Source organism: Pygocentrus nattereri, chromosome 21 (genome assembly GCF_015220715.1).
Source record: "Pygocentrus nattereri isolate fPygNat1 chromosome 21, fPygNat1.pri, whole genome shotgun sequence".
Lineage (NCBI taxonomy): Eukaryota > Metazoa > Chordata > Actinopteri > Characiformes > Serrasalmidae > Pygocentrus > Pygocentrus nattereri.
Genome location: NC_051231.1, coordinates 10,203,888 through 10,220,461, shown reverse-complemented (window position 1 = coordinate 10,220,461; position 16,574 = coordinate 10,203,888). Strand labels below are relative to the sequence as shown.

Here is a 16,574-nt window from a genome sequence, read left to right as displayed (position 1 = left end):
TCTCATGTTTGTGTTGTATTCGTGGCCCTGCTGTGCGAGAGTGACCGAACGAGGCTGTGTTCGCAAGGCTACTGGAGACGAGTGGGAATTAAATGTCCCGTAGAATGAAAGCGGCTTATTTTTAGGCGAGCTCCTTGTCCGGTGAAGTTGTTTTTCACTGCAGCCCTCTTTTTATTGCCTGTGTGAACTTGGTCTGTAGGATTATGAGAGAGTGTGTGTACAAACGAAGGAAGTGGAAAGTGGGTAGAACAGTGCTGTCCACCAGATTTTCCATGAGGGGTGGCAAATTGGGATTCTGTGCAGCCTCTATCTTCTGGAGTCAGCTTGCAGATTTAGGCACGGCACATAGTCTAATCTCCTTGGTGGAGGGAGCTTCGTGATGCCAGTTGTTTTTTTTTTTTTATTCCAGTATTAGTTCTGCCTTGTGCTTTAGAACTAAGCCTTGTCTTAAAGCAAACCAGTGAACAGCTGCTCAAATAATGCCTACATATTTGTCTCTTCACAGTATAAGGACACATGGTGATGCTAATTATACTCAAGCGTTGAAGGAGAACTCTACTGCTTTTCAGCCTAATCTATGTCTGTTGTGTCTATAGCGAACCACACTTACACTAGAAGCCAAGTTTCTTCAGTACCTGGCTATTCACTTACACTAGATTGCCAAAAGAATTCAGTTACCCATCCAAATCATTGAATTCAGGTGTTCCAATTACTTCCATGGCCACAGGTGTATAAAACCAAGCACCTAGGCCTGCAGACTGCTTCTACAGACATTAGTGAAAGAATGGGTCGCTCTCACGAGCTCAGTGAATTCCAGCATGGTTCCATGGTCCAGTTGTTACTAAATTCCCTCGCTACTAAATATTCCACAGTCAACTGTCAGCAGTATTATAACAAAGTGAAAGCAATCGGGAACAACAGCAACTCAGCCACGAAGTGGTAGACCACATAAAATGACAGAGCGGGGTCAGCGGATGCTGAGGGGCATAGTACAGGTCACCAACTTTCTGCAGAGTCAATCGCTACAGATCTCCAAACTTCATGTGGCCTTCAGATTAGCTGAAGAACAGCATAGAGAGCTTCATAGATTGGGTTTCCATGGCTGAGCAGCTGCATCCAAGCCTTACATCACCAAGCGCAATGCAAAGCATGGAATGCAAGTGGTGTAAAGCGCCGCCACTGGACAATAGGGCAGTGGAGACGTGTTCTCTGGAGTGATGAATCACGCTTCTCCATCTGGCAATCCAATGGACGAGTCTGGGTTTGGCGGTTGCCGGAAGAATGGTACTTGTCTGACTGCATTGTACCAAGTGTAAAGTTTGGTGGAGGGGGGATTATGATGTGGGGCTGTTTTTCAGGAGTTGGGCTCAGCCTCTTAGTTCCAGTGAAAGGAACTCTTAATGCTTCAGCAGATCAAGAGATTTTGGACAATTTCATGCTCCCAACTTTGTGGGAACAGTTTGGGGACGGCCCCTTCCTGTTCCAACATGACTGCGCACCAGTGCACAAAGCAAGGTTCATAAAGACATGGATGAGCAAGATTGGTGTGGAAGAACTTGACTGGCCTGCAACTTGAGAGTCCTGACCTCAACCTGATGGAACACCTTTGGGATTAATTAGAGCGGAGACTGTGAGCCAGGCCTTCTCGTCCAAAATCACTGTCTGACCTCACAAATACGCTTCTGGAAGAACGGTCAAACATTCCCATAAACACACTCCTAAACCTTGTGGAAAGCCTTCCCAGAAGAGTTGAAGCTGTTATAGATGCAAAGGGTGGGCCAACATCATATTAAACCCTATGGATTAAGAATGGGATGTCACTCAATTTCATATGCGTGTGAAGAAAGACAAGCGAATACTTTTGGAAATATAGTGTATATAGTGCTTCCAGTCAAAAGGTTTTAATTTCAAGTTAATATCTGTGTCAAGAAACATTGAAAAGTTCATTTGCTAAAACATGTATCTCCATTTTAATTAATTTTCATAAATAGTTTTTGTTTTGTTGTGTACTCCAGGTTATTTCAGTCAAACTGCAGGTGTGTTGTTGCGATTAAATTAAAATAATTCAATAAAACACAGGTAACTTACAAAATGAAACTTTATAGACTTTTTTTTAATTCAATTTAGTTTTTTTGGCAAAAGCAGGTAACTCCAGTGGTCATTTCATGTTTCAGAGTTAAACAAAGCCATTTAGTAGATACAGATTTCTTTCAAGTACAGTATTTACCATTAAGATAGATAAGAAAACAGGCAGGTAAAGAGCTGAAAATTGCAACAAAAGCAGCCCATCAGTGGTCAATATTAAGCATCTATTAGATCAGACTTCAGAAAATCCTAAAGCTGAATCTCAAATGGCTAACTGCTTCCTAAATAGTGCACTATGTGAGTGAAATTACACTCAAATATTGCACTTTATGACCAGTATGAATTGTGCACACATGGATGAATCCAGAGTGGTTCTCTGTTAGATACACTGTGCACTGTTTAGACACAGTAGGCACTATTTTAAGACTCAGGTTCTGCTTGAGGACAGCGCTGGTGCTTGACCATTTCTGCTGTAAAATGTGATCTCCCCGTGCCTTGGTCAATGGTCAATAATGGATTCTATGACAAAATATATTGAGGGTTCAGTATACGCTGTGTGTTAAGAGTAATTCGCAACCGCCAGCCCATTTATTGAGGAATGACGTTTATCGTTTTTTGGGATGTGTGGCTTCTGGACAGCTACACATCCTTTCAGACCCATAGCGCCGAGTCCTCTTCTCACAGTGGACTGATGTAGATTGTTTCAGATCTGAAGCAGCTTGATTTTCTCCTCTCTCTCCAAGTACTGTTTATCTGATTGGGACAGTTTTAGTGGTCTATCAGGTTTTTGGCGGTCTTCTGTTTTTGTTGAAACACCTTTTTTCCCACTTATTTTACTTTAACTTATGTTTGTCTTGTGCAAGTAGATTACGTTTATTATCTAGGTAATCTAATCTACTTAGAATTATCTTCTGAACAATGAACAATGTGTACTTAATAGATATTTTTACTCAAAATTAAATAAATCAAGGATGGTCTCTAACTTTTGCACCTAATTTCAGAATTAGGATGATCAGCTCTATGCCTTCCTTGAGAGACCTTAATCCTGCATAGTTTGTAATCAATGATATTGTTACCGATATCTAATTAGCTGTCTGTATTAAAGCTGAACACGGTGGCGTGCCGTTGAAGGCTTTTCAGTCAGATTTTCTCGTTCATTGATTGCATTGTAGCTAAACTCCAGACTAGGCCACAATCCTATTTCCTGGGGTAATCCCATCAGATGCCATGCATCTTAAACCAGTACCCCTGAAGTGCTGTTTCCTTTAGTGACTGATCTGAAAGCAGTTGTTGTGTTTTCTCCTATTTAAGATTAAGGCCAGGATTTGGGTTTTGAAATCTGATCCTGCATGACCATGAAAGAGCAGCGTCTATTCTGAGCACAGAGTCTTGTCTTTAATCCTTGTTAGTTGCTGTTGACTGGTGACTGAGCAGTTGGTGTGAGTCGTGATGCTGTTGTTGATGTTCTGCATCACTGTGATGCTTAATCATCACTCGGTATGAGTCACAGTAGAATTATATTAACATAGAGAGCTTTTATACACAACAATAATAACTATATACAGTCACCAGTCACTCCATTAGAAACGCTTATATCAAAAATCTAGTTGGAGACTGTACCTCATCTGCACAATCTGTATAAGCCATCCTCTAGCCTGCATTAGGGGTCAGAGCTGCTCTTGGCTTGATATTTTTACCCAAATAATATCTGGTCAACAGTAATCCTGTGGTCAGAAACTGACCAGGGATGAATTCCATCAATTTTAGTTATACTTTGCAACTTGGCTCTGTTGTTTATGAATGTTTTTCTTTGTAAATACTGAGGCTTGACCAGGATGTCGAGTTGGTAAGTGGTATATAACCAGTAGCGGAGAAGTTCTTAAGTGCTGTCCCCACTTTTGATGCTTAGCATGGACAGTCATAAGTTCCGTTCCTAGTTGAAACTAGGAAATAGATATATGTAGCCTGTATTTTGATATTTTGTGTTACTGTATGCTGGAACACCTCTAAATGGGAGGTGCATAGCTCCAAATGCTTAAATCATACCTACACCGTACCGCTTACCAAATTGCAGAATGGATCAGATTGTCCTAAGCAGGGAGTAGTCAGTTGAGGTAGTACAGTACCATGTAGGCTTTTTGGTAACCTCCCTGATTAGTGTTTTCCTCCTCATAAATATATTTTTATATTTTTTTTATTTTATTTTTCAAAATTAAAATCTGTTTTTTACTTTCATTTTCTTGTTTACAAGGTCACATTTAAAGACGGGAAAGATCGGACACTTTTTACATCTTAGCACAAGCGTGTAGACATTTTATATTTGATTAAATTGCATTAATTGAGAATATAGGTTCCTGTCCAGGGTGTATCCTGCCTTCCGCCCAGTGCTCCAGCACCCCCGCAACCCTGAGGAAGAAGCAGCTTAGAGAATGTGTGTGTGTGTGTGTGTGTGTGTGTGTGTGTGTGTGTGTGTGTGTGTGTGTGTGTGTGTGTGTGTGAGAATATAGGTATAGCATATAGGTATAAACTTAAAACAGTAAAGCATATTTGCATATATTTAAACAGGTAACAAGTTATTTAACAGAACGCAAGCCCATTTAGAGTAAAGACCGTCCTGTTTGGATATTTTCACTGTTGATGTTCTGCTGCCTAAACTGTTGATCTACTGCTGCCTAAATGCATCTGTGCTGACCAACGCAAAGAAATAAAGGGAGAAAATTGCATTTTTAAATGCTGTTTGTCATTTTACCATTTACATTACCATTCAGATGATTTTTAAGTGTGAAATTTATATCCTTTGTTGTAGTCCAGTTTAACCCATTACACGGTCAGGGCCCACCAGCAGGCCCAAAATTTTATTACACACTTCTCTATCCAGTTTGCACTGAAGTATCTGTAGTTTCTGAATACTAGGCCTACGTATGTAATAACCCTGGGGTTAACCTTTTGCTTTTCTCTCTTCACCTGAAATATTTCAGTGGCTGAAATATCAATGCATCCCTAATTTATATATTATAGATAACAGATTGTATTTATGTGACACAACACAATTTGGAAGTTCAGAAACCTCCAGTTTACAATGGCATGTTGGATGAGTGACTTGCCAAGGCGTCCACAATATTAATCAGCTGATGATTTATGGTGGCACTTTTTTTGGCGTGCAGTGTAAAAATGGACAGTTTTTAAACGTAAAGCAATAGTGCAGCCTAGAGGAGCCTGCTGCTCCATAGACAACGAAAAGAAGAGTGCTTTAGAGAGTTTGAAAAGGGGATGTTTGAGCGCCCTCCTTAAATGCGATTAGCTTTGCCCCCTTTACCTACCTACCTAACCTACCTAAGTATGACGTGCTCTTTAGCAGCACCAACTCATTAGCCGCCACAGCTGTCGAGGCAGACATATGGCCAGCCGTGTGGAGAGGTCAGGAGAGGTCAGCGAGTGTGTAAATGCTCACAGGTGTGATCCCCCCCACCTGAATTCACGCCATCTTCACCTGAGCAGAAGAGAGTAACCCAGAGAAAATAACGACTCAGGAGACTTAATGGTGATTCTCCTAAAATTCCTTAGGAGAAGCGGCATTAGACAAAAAGGAGATGTTACAGGAGAAACGGGAAAGATGAGAGTTCAGTTTCGGACGAGTGTTAACTCCGCAAATATGAGCACAATGTGATTTATGAAGTGATGGGGAGAACATACAAACTCCAGACAGAAAGGACACTGGTCATCCGGGCAGGGAATTGAACCCAGACCCTTTTTGCTATGAGGCAACAGTGCTCTAGCTACAGGTTATACCAGTGGTTGGCAGCATGCTCTTTAACTGCCCTGTTGCGGCTCCACGGCAGAATTAGTCATTTGAGTAAAAATAAAAAATAAAGCTCTGCTGATCGTTCAAACTCAGGGTTAACAATAAATGGTCTTAAACGCTGGAGCTAATGTAGCCTATATCTGCTAATTCGCTCTTTAACCCTGAAAATTGGCATGCAGACTGCTGGTCATAGCTACACAGAGAACAATCTCACCTAGCTAACGAAAAGGCAAAGAGAAAGATTTAAGACGAACATTGATCATTTGGAAGCGAATGGAACCGTTTGCGTTTATAGTCAGTCCAGCTGGTTTCCTGATCCGTTTAATCTGTACTGAGAAACTGTCAAACACTAAAAAGTCTCATAGCTGATGTCAGTTTCTTGTTTAAAAGCTTCTTGTTCAAATTTCATTCCACTTTAAATGGAAAACCAGTTACATTCTGGCATCTCAGGCGCCATTTAAGGTGGAACGGGAAAATTTGGACAAGAAGCTGGTGAACGAGAAGCAACTTCGGCCTCTTAAGGGTTGAACGTTGAGAGACATTTTATAAGGAACTGTTCCACTTTTGAGGAAAAGTTTCCTGCCAGAGATGCAAGAAAAGCAGCTGAGCTAAAGCTTGAAGAAGAGCAAAGGAAATCTGTACTTTTATTTATATTATATGATTAGCCTGTACTAGTACACTAGTTGCAGGTACATGATTCATTCATCAAGGTACAAACAATGTAAGTGTACCCTCAAAGGTACAACAGTGGTTTTTCCTAGAGGAAAAGTAGATATTCGTACCTTTTCGTAACCCATCCATCCATTTTCTAAGCCGCTTCTCCGTCAGGGTCGCGGGGGGGTACTGGAGCCTATCCCAGCAGTCTCCGGGCGAAAGGTATTATACACCCTGGACAGGTCGCCAGTCCATCGCAGGGCAGACAGACAGACACACACAGCCACTCACACACTCACACCTAGGGGCAATTTAGCATGTCCAATCGACTTGAACGCATGTCTTTGGCCTGTGGGAGGAAACCGGAGAACCCGGAGGAAACCCATGCAGACACGGGGAGAACTTGCAAACTCCACAAAGAGAGGACCCCGGTCACCCGGCCAGGGAATGAACCCAGGCCCCCCTTGCTGTGAGGTGACAGCGCTACCCACCACGCCACCGTGCCGCCCCCTTTTCGTAACCAAAAGTTTTAAATCAGAACATTAAAATGAAAAGCCTGGAGACGAGACGGGATGAGTGGAGTCAATACAACTTAGAAAATAAAATTTCAATGGATTCTGGTAGTTATGTTCCCTGACTAAAGGGACTAGGATGTACCCCTGAGGGTACCACCACAGTGACAAGAGGGGAACTGCCCCAGTGACAGTCTCGTACCTTTTTTTCTGAGAGTGTATGAGGCATTTTTTCAGCCAAGATGGTAAAACAGAAGTAAAATGGCTCTTCTTTACATTTGTATTACTGACCTCTGATCTAGACATGTCTCACTGTAAGAGCTGGAAAGTGGCGGCAGTCCAGCCCTCTCTGCTCTGCTGTTTGCATTTTGTGTAAGAGGCACATGAGGGAAATCTGTCATGACACGAGTTTTTGCATAATACAGTTTTTGTCTGAATTGTTTTCTTTTTTCCAGTGAAGTTTTTCATGTTTGTTTTTCTAAAGTTTTGTCTAAATTCATAAAATAATACTGTCAGTTTCCATAGCCTACACAGCCTCCCATGAAAGCTCCACTGGATGGGAGCTCAGTTGTTGTTGTCTGGAAGAAACTACAGACATAAAGATGTGTTTAGGTTTCTCTTTCCTGTGGGAACCTGTCTGAGTGTGAACAGAGGGATCTGTGTTGAGACTCTGCCGTCTCTCCTCAGGCGTTTGTGTCGGCGCTGAAGCGGTTTGTCTGTACAGTGAAGGTTCCGCTTTTCTCTCTGACTGATAGAATCTCTCTCTCTCTATTTCATTCTCTGTCTGTTTTCACTCTTTCTCTTGCTTTCTGTCACTTACTCTCGCAGTCCTCTCTCACACTTTTTCACAGTTTTTACATTAAGTTCATCAATCTCTCTATCCTTTTTCTCTCCCTCCTTCCCTTCTTCTGTCTCATCTTTCTCTCTATTATTCTCCCCCTCTGTCTTTCTCCCCTTAACACCTTCATTCTCTTCATTCTCTTTTGCTCTTCTTTTCTCTACACTTTTTCTCTGTCTCTTTCTTCCCCTTTTCTTTCTCTCTCTCTCACCCCCTTGCTTTTCCTCCGTCTTTTTCTTTCTCTCCCCTTTCGTGCTTTCTCCAACTTTTTACTCTCTCCATCTTTCTCTGTTACCTCCTTCTCTCTCTCTCTCTCTCTCTCTCTCTCTCTCTCTCTCTCTCTATCTCCATCTTACTCTGGCCATCTATCTTGCCTTTCTTTTCTCTCTCCATCCTTCTCTGTTCCCTCCTTCTCTCTCTCTCTCTCTCTCTCTTTCTCCATCTTACTCTGTCCATCTATCTTGCCTTTCTTTTCTCTCTCCATCCTTCTCTGTTCCCTCCTCCTCTCTTCTCTTTCTCTGTCTCTCTCTCACCCTGACTGTCCCTCTTCCCCATTTCTTGCTCTTTCTCCATCTTTCTCTTCCCATCTTTCTCTGCTTTCTCCCTCTTTTCCCACTTCCCTTTTCTTGCTTTCTTTTTTCCAGCTTTTTACTCTCTCCATCTTTCTCTGTTCCCTCCTTCTCTCTCTCTCTGCCTATCTATCTTCCCTATTTCTCCAGTGTTTTTCTCTCTCCATCTTGCTTTGTTTCTCCATTCTCTCTCTCTAGTGCTCTCTCTCACACAGTAGTGTAAATTAATCTGTCTCTTCTTAATTATGTAATTATGTGTCTCTTTATCTCTCTTGTTTTTGTGTCTTTCTCTGTTTCCGTCTTTTCCGTTCTATCTCTTAGCCTCTCATTTAATAGATTAATTAGGCTAAATTATTCTCTCTCTCTCTCTCTCTCTCTCCCTCCCTCTGTCTCTCTCTCTCTCTCTCTCTCTCTCTCTCTGTCTCTCTGTCTCTCTCTCTCTCTCTCTCTCTCTCTCTCTCTCTCATATTCTCTCTCTGTACCTGGGCTGTCAATGAGCAGTCGTACCACAGTCGTGTATCTTGGTTCAGCATTGTGTCGGCTGCATGAATAAACAGGCTCAGATAAGGAAGTCTCCTGTCAGCGAGGGCTGTTTTGGTGCATTGCTGCCAGCGGTGCAGAAAGCCTGCTGCTGCAGCCCACTGCACTAAAAAACTGCTGCCAGTGGCATTAAGAAGTGGGCCAGCAGAGGACTGCCTAAACCACAGGTGGACAACGTGAGACGCAGATATAGTTTACATGGACGTGGAAGGGATGGTGCACAGAATTATTGAAATGCAGTAATTCTAATATTAAAAGTATTTAAATGCTTCTGGATAATGTACATAAACTGGGACAGGTCTGATTTTGTTTAATTAATTTAAGTAGTAAAGGAATAACTAGTCCCCCCCCCCCACTTACTGTAAGCTAGTGCTGCAGGCAGATATCAAATCTTTATAAAAATCCAAAAATGTTCTGGTGTTCTAGGGCGTCATCAGATTGTCAGGTTTCAGACATCTGTTGTAAAACTTTGTCATTGCCAAAAGGTCAGGAGTGCCAGGAGGATAGCTGATGATTTATTGCAGAGCCCTCAAGTCCCAGCCTATTTTGAAAATTCTGAGTCATGTGAACTAAAAGGAAAAGAAATGGAGACTTTGGCGCTCAGACCATATGATCCATCTAGAGTTAAAAAGGTTAAAAAGAATACAAATAAAAATGAGACAAAACAGCTTTGGGTACCTGGTGACCTCTTAGCACTTGATCTTTCCCCAAACTATTCCTTTAATGACAATTGCCTTACAGATGTCTGTTGTTAATGCACTTTCAGTCACTCTAATTCATCTCCCTCTCTCCTCTCTCAGGCTACAATCCATCACACCCTCGGCTTTCGTCCCTCTCTGTCCGCAAAGAACCTAAAGAGGTGAACACCTCGGCTTTCTTCGTCTCTGTAGCTGAACCTCTGGACCCAGAGCGATGGGAAAGTGATTCAGAGACCAGCGGCTTCCCCCTGCACCCCTCCTCCTCCAGCCTGTCCACCACAGCTGCCGGCCCGCTCACCCACACCACTGTCACCAAATTCAAGCAGAACGGCCCCCCACCTGAGGCCACAGCTGCACATGGCATCCCGTCTCTCCCTGAAGACGAAGAAAGGCAGAATCTCCTCACCCAAGCGCCCACTGTTCCAGAAGTAGGGCCCTTCCCCAGCCAGACGCCGCTGCAGCCAGACGACACCCGCAGGGACGATGCTGAGGTAAGAGTGAGTGATATGACAGAGATATAACATAATGGTACTTGAAAAGATTTAGTACGTGATGTGTATTACAATACTCTGTTGTTTGAGGTTTGGAATGTAGTGCCATGTTTAGAACTGCTATGAAAAAAGTCCAATGATCAAATAATTGGAAAATTATATGAATACGACGGTGTCATCATGTACTAATAATAATGACAACCAGTTAGCTACTTGTTACTATGCAGTTTATGCAGTTACTGCCCACTGGTTGTTGTTTTTGTCTACAGCCTCTCTTTTTATGATACATGCAGTTGTTCAGTCTGACGATACCCACTGTATACCCATTGAAAAAAGTATCATGACATAGCTTATCATCATAGCCATAACATATGATTGTGTTGCCCACTTCTGCTCTGAGGACCAGGAAGAAGAAGAAGAAGAAGAAGAAGAAGAAGGAGATGACGAAATGGTGGCCTTCCCTACTGAGTTGGATGGTGAAGAAGAAGACGATTGGACGCACCTTACCGTCGGGCCAACTTCCACTCCGCCCTCAGAGATGCCTGCTGTGGCCTTCACCCAGATGGCCTGGCAAGATGTGGAGGTCACCAGAGCTGGAGACGATGAAGAAGCTGAGCTCCGTCACGGCGGCACAGAGTACCTTTCCGAGGCGGACTTGCATGATTCCCAAGAAGTGGTGCAGGTAGAAATCAGAAATCTTTTATGTTGAGAAGGTGCTCTTGCAGAGTAACTTACAGAAGTACTTTGTTGTCAGCTTGATGATCATATCCTATGATAGTGGAAAACAGAGTTTAAAGATCTGAAGAAACCCTTGAGCTAAGACCCTGCCAGAAACAGGAGAAAGTGCTAACACATAAATACATAGAGGCACAAATACACAAAGATTTAAAATTTTTTTTTGCATGTGAATGATTATTGCTCGTATTGCACTTATTGAAGAGATGGGTCTTCAGAAGAGAAGTGCTGAGGTAGTGAGTGAGCTTGTCTTCAGCCTTTTGCTGGGATTGCTCAACTTATTATGCCCAGTAGGGCTGCACAATCTAGACATAAATGTTTTCTGTACACTAGGTGATGCTATATGCCTTTATTTGGACAAGGAGGGAGACGAAATCTAAATCTAGCCATTCACTTACAACAGCACAAAACAACGTATAGAAATTATAGAAAGTAAAAACGACTAAGTTAAAGGAACATGTGTTGGATTATGAGGAGACAGTGGTGGAAAAATTCTGAAGTAAGTGCAGTGTCCTCAAAATGTATGTTTTTATTAAGATTTTTTTTAATCCATACATACCTTACTAAAATGTACATTAGACCAAAATGAGCCTTTTGGGGTTTTTTTTTGAAGGAGTTCAGAATACTATTCAAACTATAGGAGGCATTGAGTGCAGAAAATGAGATTTCGTCAGTAATCTGATCAACGTGCTAACATGCACTTGAGTAAACAGATAATGAGGAAACTTCAGGTCTACATGAGTCAGGCAGTAATCAGATTTCTGCTTTGCAACCAGCCAATAAACTCACAGAAGAAGACATGACATAAACACAACGTAAAAAGACTCAAATTTTATGGCAGTTTTTTTTAAAGCACAGCACCACTTTACCTGAAAATATGAAAGTGCTTCATGATTACTGAGCTAAAATCAAGCTCTCTTTATCAGATTTCTCAGTCAGATTTCTAGACCTTACTCCGATCTAAAAAATCAGAGTATGTCGTTTACATGATCATTTGAATAATCAGATAACTGCAGAAATCCTCTTAAGCTTGTAATATTGAGTGCATGCATGAAACACATATAATATTGATCAAAATCAAATATGGTAAAACATATTGGTAAAAATGTTTGGCCATATTATTCCACTTTACAACGTTCCCTTTCACAATGTTCATTTTTTTTGTCTAGTCTTTTTCAAATGAGGAATTTCTTGAACTTGCAGCTCAAGCAGGCCTCACATATCAGACATTTCGAAATGCAGCTCACGCTCAAGGAGAAACATTCAGAAGAAATCCAGAATCCTCATCTGTTAATAACTTATGAGGCCAGGCAAACCTAATCAAGATATGTCAAAGAAAAGAAACAATGAAAGAAATGAACAAGCTTCCCCTTTTTCATCAGCAGAATGGCTTTAATGAGGCTAGATTTGCTGAAGCTCTGCTTCTTTGACGCCTTAATCTCTTGATTGATCCGCCTGCCGGTAATGAATGGTGCTAATTAGGTTTAATTAATCATCGTTTTATGGAACTAATGTTAGCTGAAACAGGAAGATATCACTTTTGCTGATGGTTCTTCCAACAGAAGTCTACATGTCTTGTAAGTTTTCATTTTTTGTGTGTTTTTGTCTCTAATGTTTCTAGGTGATTTGTGTGGACTGGAGCGATCTGGCTGGAAAAGGCTACGTCATCCTCAACATGTCGGATAACTATGACTGCGTAAGTTCCTGCCTTGTTCTTTTAATGTTTGATATTGGCTTTTTACCTGTAGCACAGTGATTTATTCCAGTTCTACTTGAAAGTGTTTCATGTATTTAGGTCTTAGGTTATGTATTTGGTTAATTTCACAAAAATGTAAGATAACATTTGGTAGACGTTTTTATTTGCTGGCCTTTTAAAAGGATTGTGTAGCTGTGAGGAGAGCAGTCCCACATCTGCGTTTCGGGTTTGAAAGCTTCTTGCCATGCGCAAATTATGGTTTATCGCTGGGGACGAAAGAATGGTGCAATTCAACCAGTCTTGTTTTACAGAAAGAATTTCATCTTTTATTTTTTTGCCATGTTTTTTTCATGGTCCAGACCTGCGATTTCCATTTTCAATGCATAAAATTTGTTGAAATGTTACATCAGAAGTTTTAAAATAAATACTGTTATTGGTCAGTCTTGAACATCAGAGTTATTTCTCTAAATATATCTGTACCACATTTAGTTGACACTGACCAAATAACCTAAAATAGTTATAAAAAAAAACAAAAAAACAAAACTTTCTGACTTGCTTCTGATTGAAACAAAAATGACCCAGAAAACATGGAAAACCTCTGATACACACACACACACACACACACACACACACACATATATATATATATATATATATATATATATATATATATATATGTGTGTATATACACTGCTCAAAAAAATAAAGGGAACACTCAAATAACACATCCTAGATCTGAATGAATGAAATATTCTCATACTTTGTTCTGTACAAAGCTGAATGTGCTGACAAAAAAATCACACAAAAATCATCAATGGAAATCTAATTTATTAACCAATGGAGGCCTGGATTTGGAGTCAAACACAAAATTAAAGTGGAAAAACACACGACAGGCTGATCCAACTTTGATGTAATGTCCTTAAAACAAGTCAAAATGAGGCTCAGTATTGTGTGTGGCCTCCACGTGCCTGTATGACCTCCCTACAACGCCTGGGCATGCTCCTGAAGAGGTGGCGGATGGTCTCCTGAGGGATCTCCTCCCAGACCTGGACTAAAGCAACCGCCAACTCCTGGACAGTCTGTGGTGCAACGTGGTGTTGGTGGATGGAGTGAGACATGATGAGACAGATTCAGGTCTGGGGAACGGGCGGCCAGTCCATAGCTTCAATGCCTTCATCCTGCAGGAACTGCTGACACACTCCAGCCACATGAGCATTGTCCTGCATTAGGAGGAACCCAGGGCCAACCGCACCAGCATATGGTCTCACAAGGGGTCTGAGGATCTCATCTCGGTACCTAATGGCAGTCAGGCTACCTCTAGCGAGCGCATGGAGGGCTGTGTGGCCCTCCAAAGAAATGTCACCCCACACCATTACTGACCCACTGCCAAACCAGTCATGCTGAAGGATCTTGCAGGCAGCAGATCGCTCTCCACAGCATCTCCAGACTCTGTCACGTCTGTCACATGTGCTCAGTGTGAACCTGCTTTCATCTGTGAAGAGCACAGGGCACCAGTGGCAAATTTGCCAATCCTGGTGTTCTCTGGCAAATGCCAAGTGTCCTGCACAGTGTTGGGCTGTGAGCACAACCCCAATCTGTGGACGTCGGGCCCTCATACCATCCTCATGGAGTCGGTTTCTAACCGTTTGTGCAGACACATGCACATATGTGGCCTGCTGGAGGTCATTTTGCAGGGCTCTGGCAGTGCTCCTCCTGTTCCTCCTTGCACAAAGGCGGAGGTAGCGGTCCTGCTGCTGGGTTGTTGCCCTCCTACGGCCTCCTCCACGTCTCCTGGTAGCGCCTCCAGCCTCTGGACACTACACTGACAGACACAGCAAACCTTCTTGCCACAGCTCGCATTGATGTGCCATCCTGGATGAGCTGCACTACCTGAGCCACTTGTGTGGGTTGTAGAGTCCGTCTCATGCTACCACGAGTGTGAAAGCACCACCAACATTCCAAAGTGACCAAAACATCAGCCAGAAAGCAGAAAGGTACTGAGAAGTGGTCTGTGGTCCCCACCTGCAGAACCACTCCTTTATTGAGTGTGTCTTGCTAATTCCCAATGATTTCCACCTGTTGTCTGTTCCATTTGCACAACATCTGTGAAATTGATTGTCAATCAGTGTTGCTTCCTAAGTGGACAGTTTGATTTCACAGAAGTTTGATTTACTTGGAGTTATATTGTGTTGTTTAAGTGTTCCCTTTATTTTTTTGAGCAGTGTATATATATATATATCCAGCACCACCACCCCCCTCCGCAACCCTGAGGGAGAAGCAGCTTAGAAAATGTGTATATAAAGGTTCTATATAGACCCATGTACCACACATTCTCCATCAATCTGAAGATATATATATATATATATATATATATATATATATATATATATATATATATATGCAGATAAAGCTGAAACTTTACGTCCCACCACTTTACCTGAAAATATGAACATACATCATCTAGAAAATGAAGAATATTTAAATCCTTTATTTAGCATGTAGATGGTTTCAGACTCACTCTGAATGTGTTTTGCAGCCCTCTTGCTGTAACACTGCTTGCTTATTTGTGGTACCGTTGTCAGTTTTCGCTCATACACAGACTGAGAAATCGGAAAGCAATCAGAGTAAGAGTTTACATGCACTGAGAAATCGGATTACTGAGCTAAAATCCAGCTCTCTTTATCAGATCTCTTCATCAGATTTCTAGACCTTAATCTAAAAAATCAGTGTGTGCTGTTTAAATGATGATATATATATACTATAAACTATCAAAATAAAATGTTTTACCATGTTTACCATGAAAAGTAATCTTTTTATCTTCTGTATTCTCTACATGTTCTTTTCATAGTTTTTATACCTATTACGATTTAAATGTGACTTTCATGTTAAATAATATAGTAGATGTTCTCTGCCAAAGCTAAAGCCATTTGCCAACTGTACTCAAAAACAGTGAAAAATGTCTTTACTTCAACATGTCTTGTGTTGTAGTAAGGAAATGTTATGGTCAAGATATTGTTCTTAAAAGTTGGACAGCCTAAACTGCACAGATTGAATGTATAGTAAAACAGCAGTAATATCTGTGCTTTGATGGGTTAAAGGCCACAGCAAGATGTTTGCATTTCTTTCCCCTCGACCAATTTCACTGGACTGGAACATTGTCTAGTACTCATATTTGTGGGAGTGTACCCGCTGTACAGTGAAGAAGGCCTGTGGGAATAAGAGTGTCTCCACCGAAACGCTGACTGCAGTGTTTGCAAGGCTGAAAATATTAAACAAATGATACCTTTGTTAGACACAGCGGTCTGACACAGAGCGCATATGAGACCTGTGCTTATATATATATATATATATATATATATATATATATATATATATATATATATATATATATATATATATATATGAATAAATATATATGTAAGTAATATTCTCCGCTGTGCTCTTTGTCTGCAATAGCAGCGGTGGCAGTGCCAGCAGTACATTAGCACAGATTCTGCTTAATCACATTCTCTGTCGATGCCACTGCAGCAGGCTGCCCAGAAAACGCGCACATACACACACTTTCTGCTCACACACATACACACACACACACATACCACCTCACCCTCTCACCGAAAACTTCTCCCTCCCAAGAGGCAGCCGTGCCTCACCATGGCAACCACTCAAAGCCTTACAATTCTAATCAGTCTGACCTTCTACAGCTCGCGTGCCGACAGCTGCGTGACAAATTGACAGTGTGTGCCAGGCTGGGGAGGGTCCGCAGATTATAGTTTGCATTTGTATTAGCAAACAAATTCTGCACAGAGAATGATCACCAGAGACAAAGAGGGCTGAGAGGAATACAGAATGGAAAATGGGCACTTCTAGCTCTCGCCTGCTTTTAGAGTGCAGTGTGTGCTAGGAATGAACAGTATCATGCAAAAGAACAATGTACTGACCACCCCACAGTCCAGA

The 16,574-nt window shown here is 41.7% G+C and overlaps 1 protein-coding gene across 2 annotated transcripts in view; it reads left to right on the top strand.

The window, feature by feature from the left end:
- Positions 1-16,574, top strand: part of podxl2 (podocalyxin-like 2) — a 42,841-nt gene that overhangs the window by 12,757 nt on the left and 13,510 nt on the right. Inside the window, exons 3-5 of one of the 2 annotated variants that reach the window (XM_017725037.2) lie at positions 9,801-10,189; positions 10,596-10,871; positions 12,546-12,620. In XM_017725037.2, the coding sequence (XP_017580526.1) occupies positions 9,801-10,189; positions 10,596-10,871; positions 12,546-12,620 (740 nt within the window). Of the gene's footprint in view, positions 1-9,800; positions 10,190-10,589; positions 10,872-12,545; positions 12,621-16,574 lie in introns of both variants that reach the window. The other variant, XM_017725036.2, reaches the window with a different exon arrangement.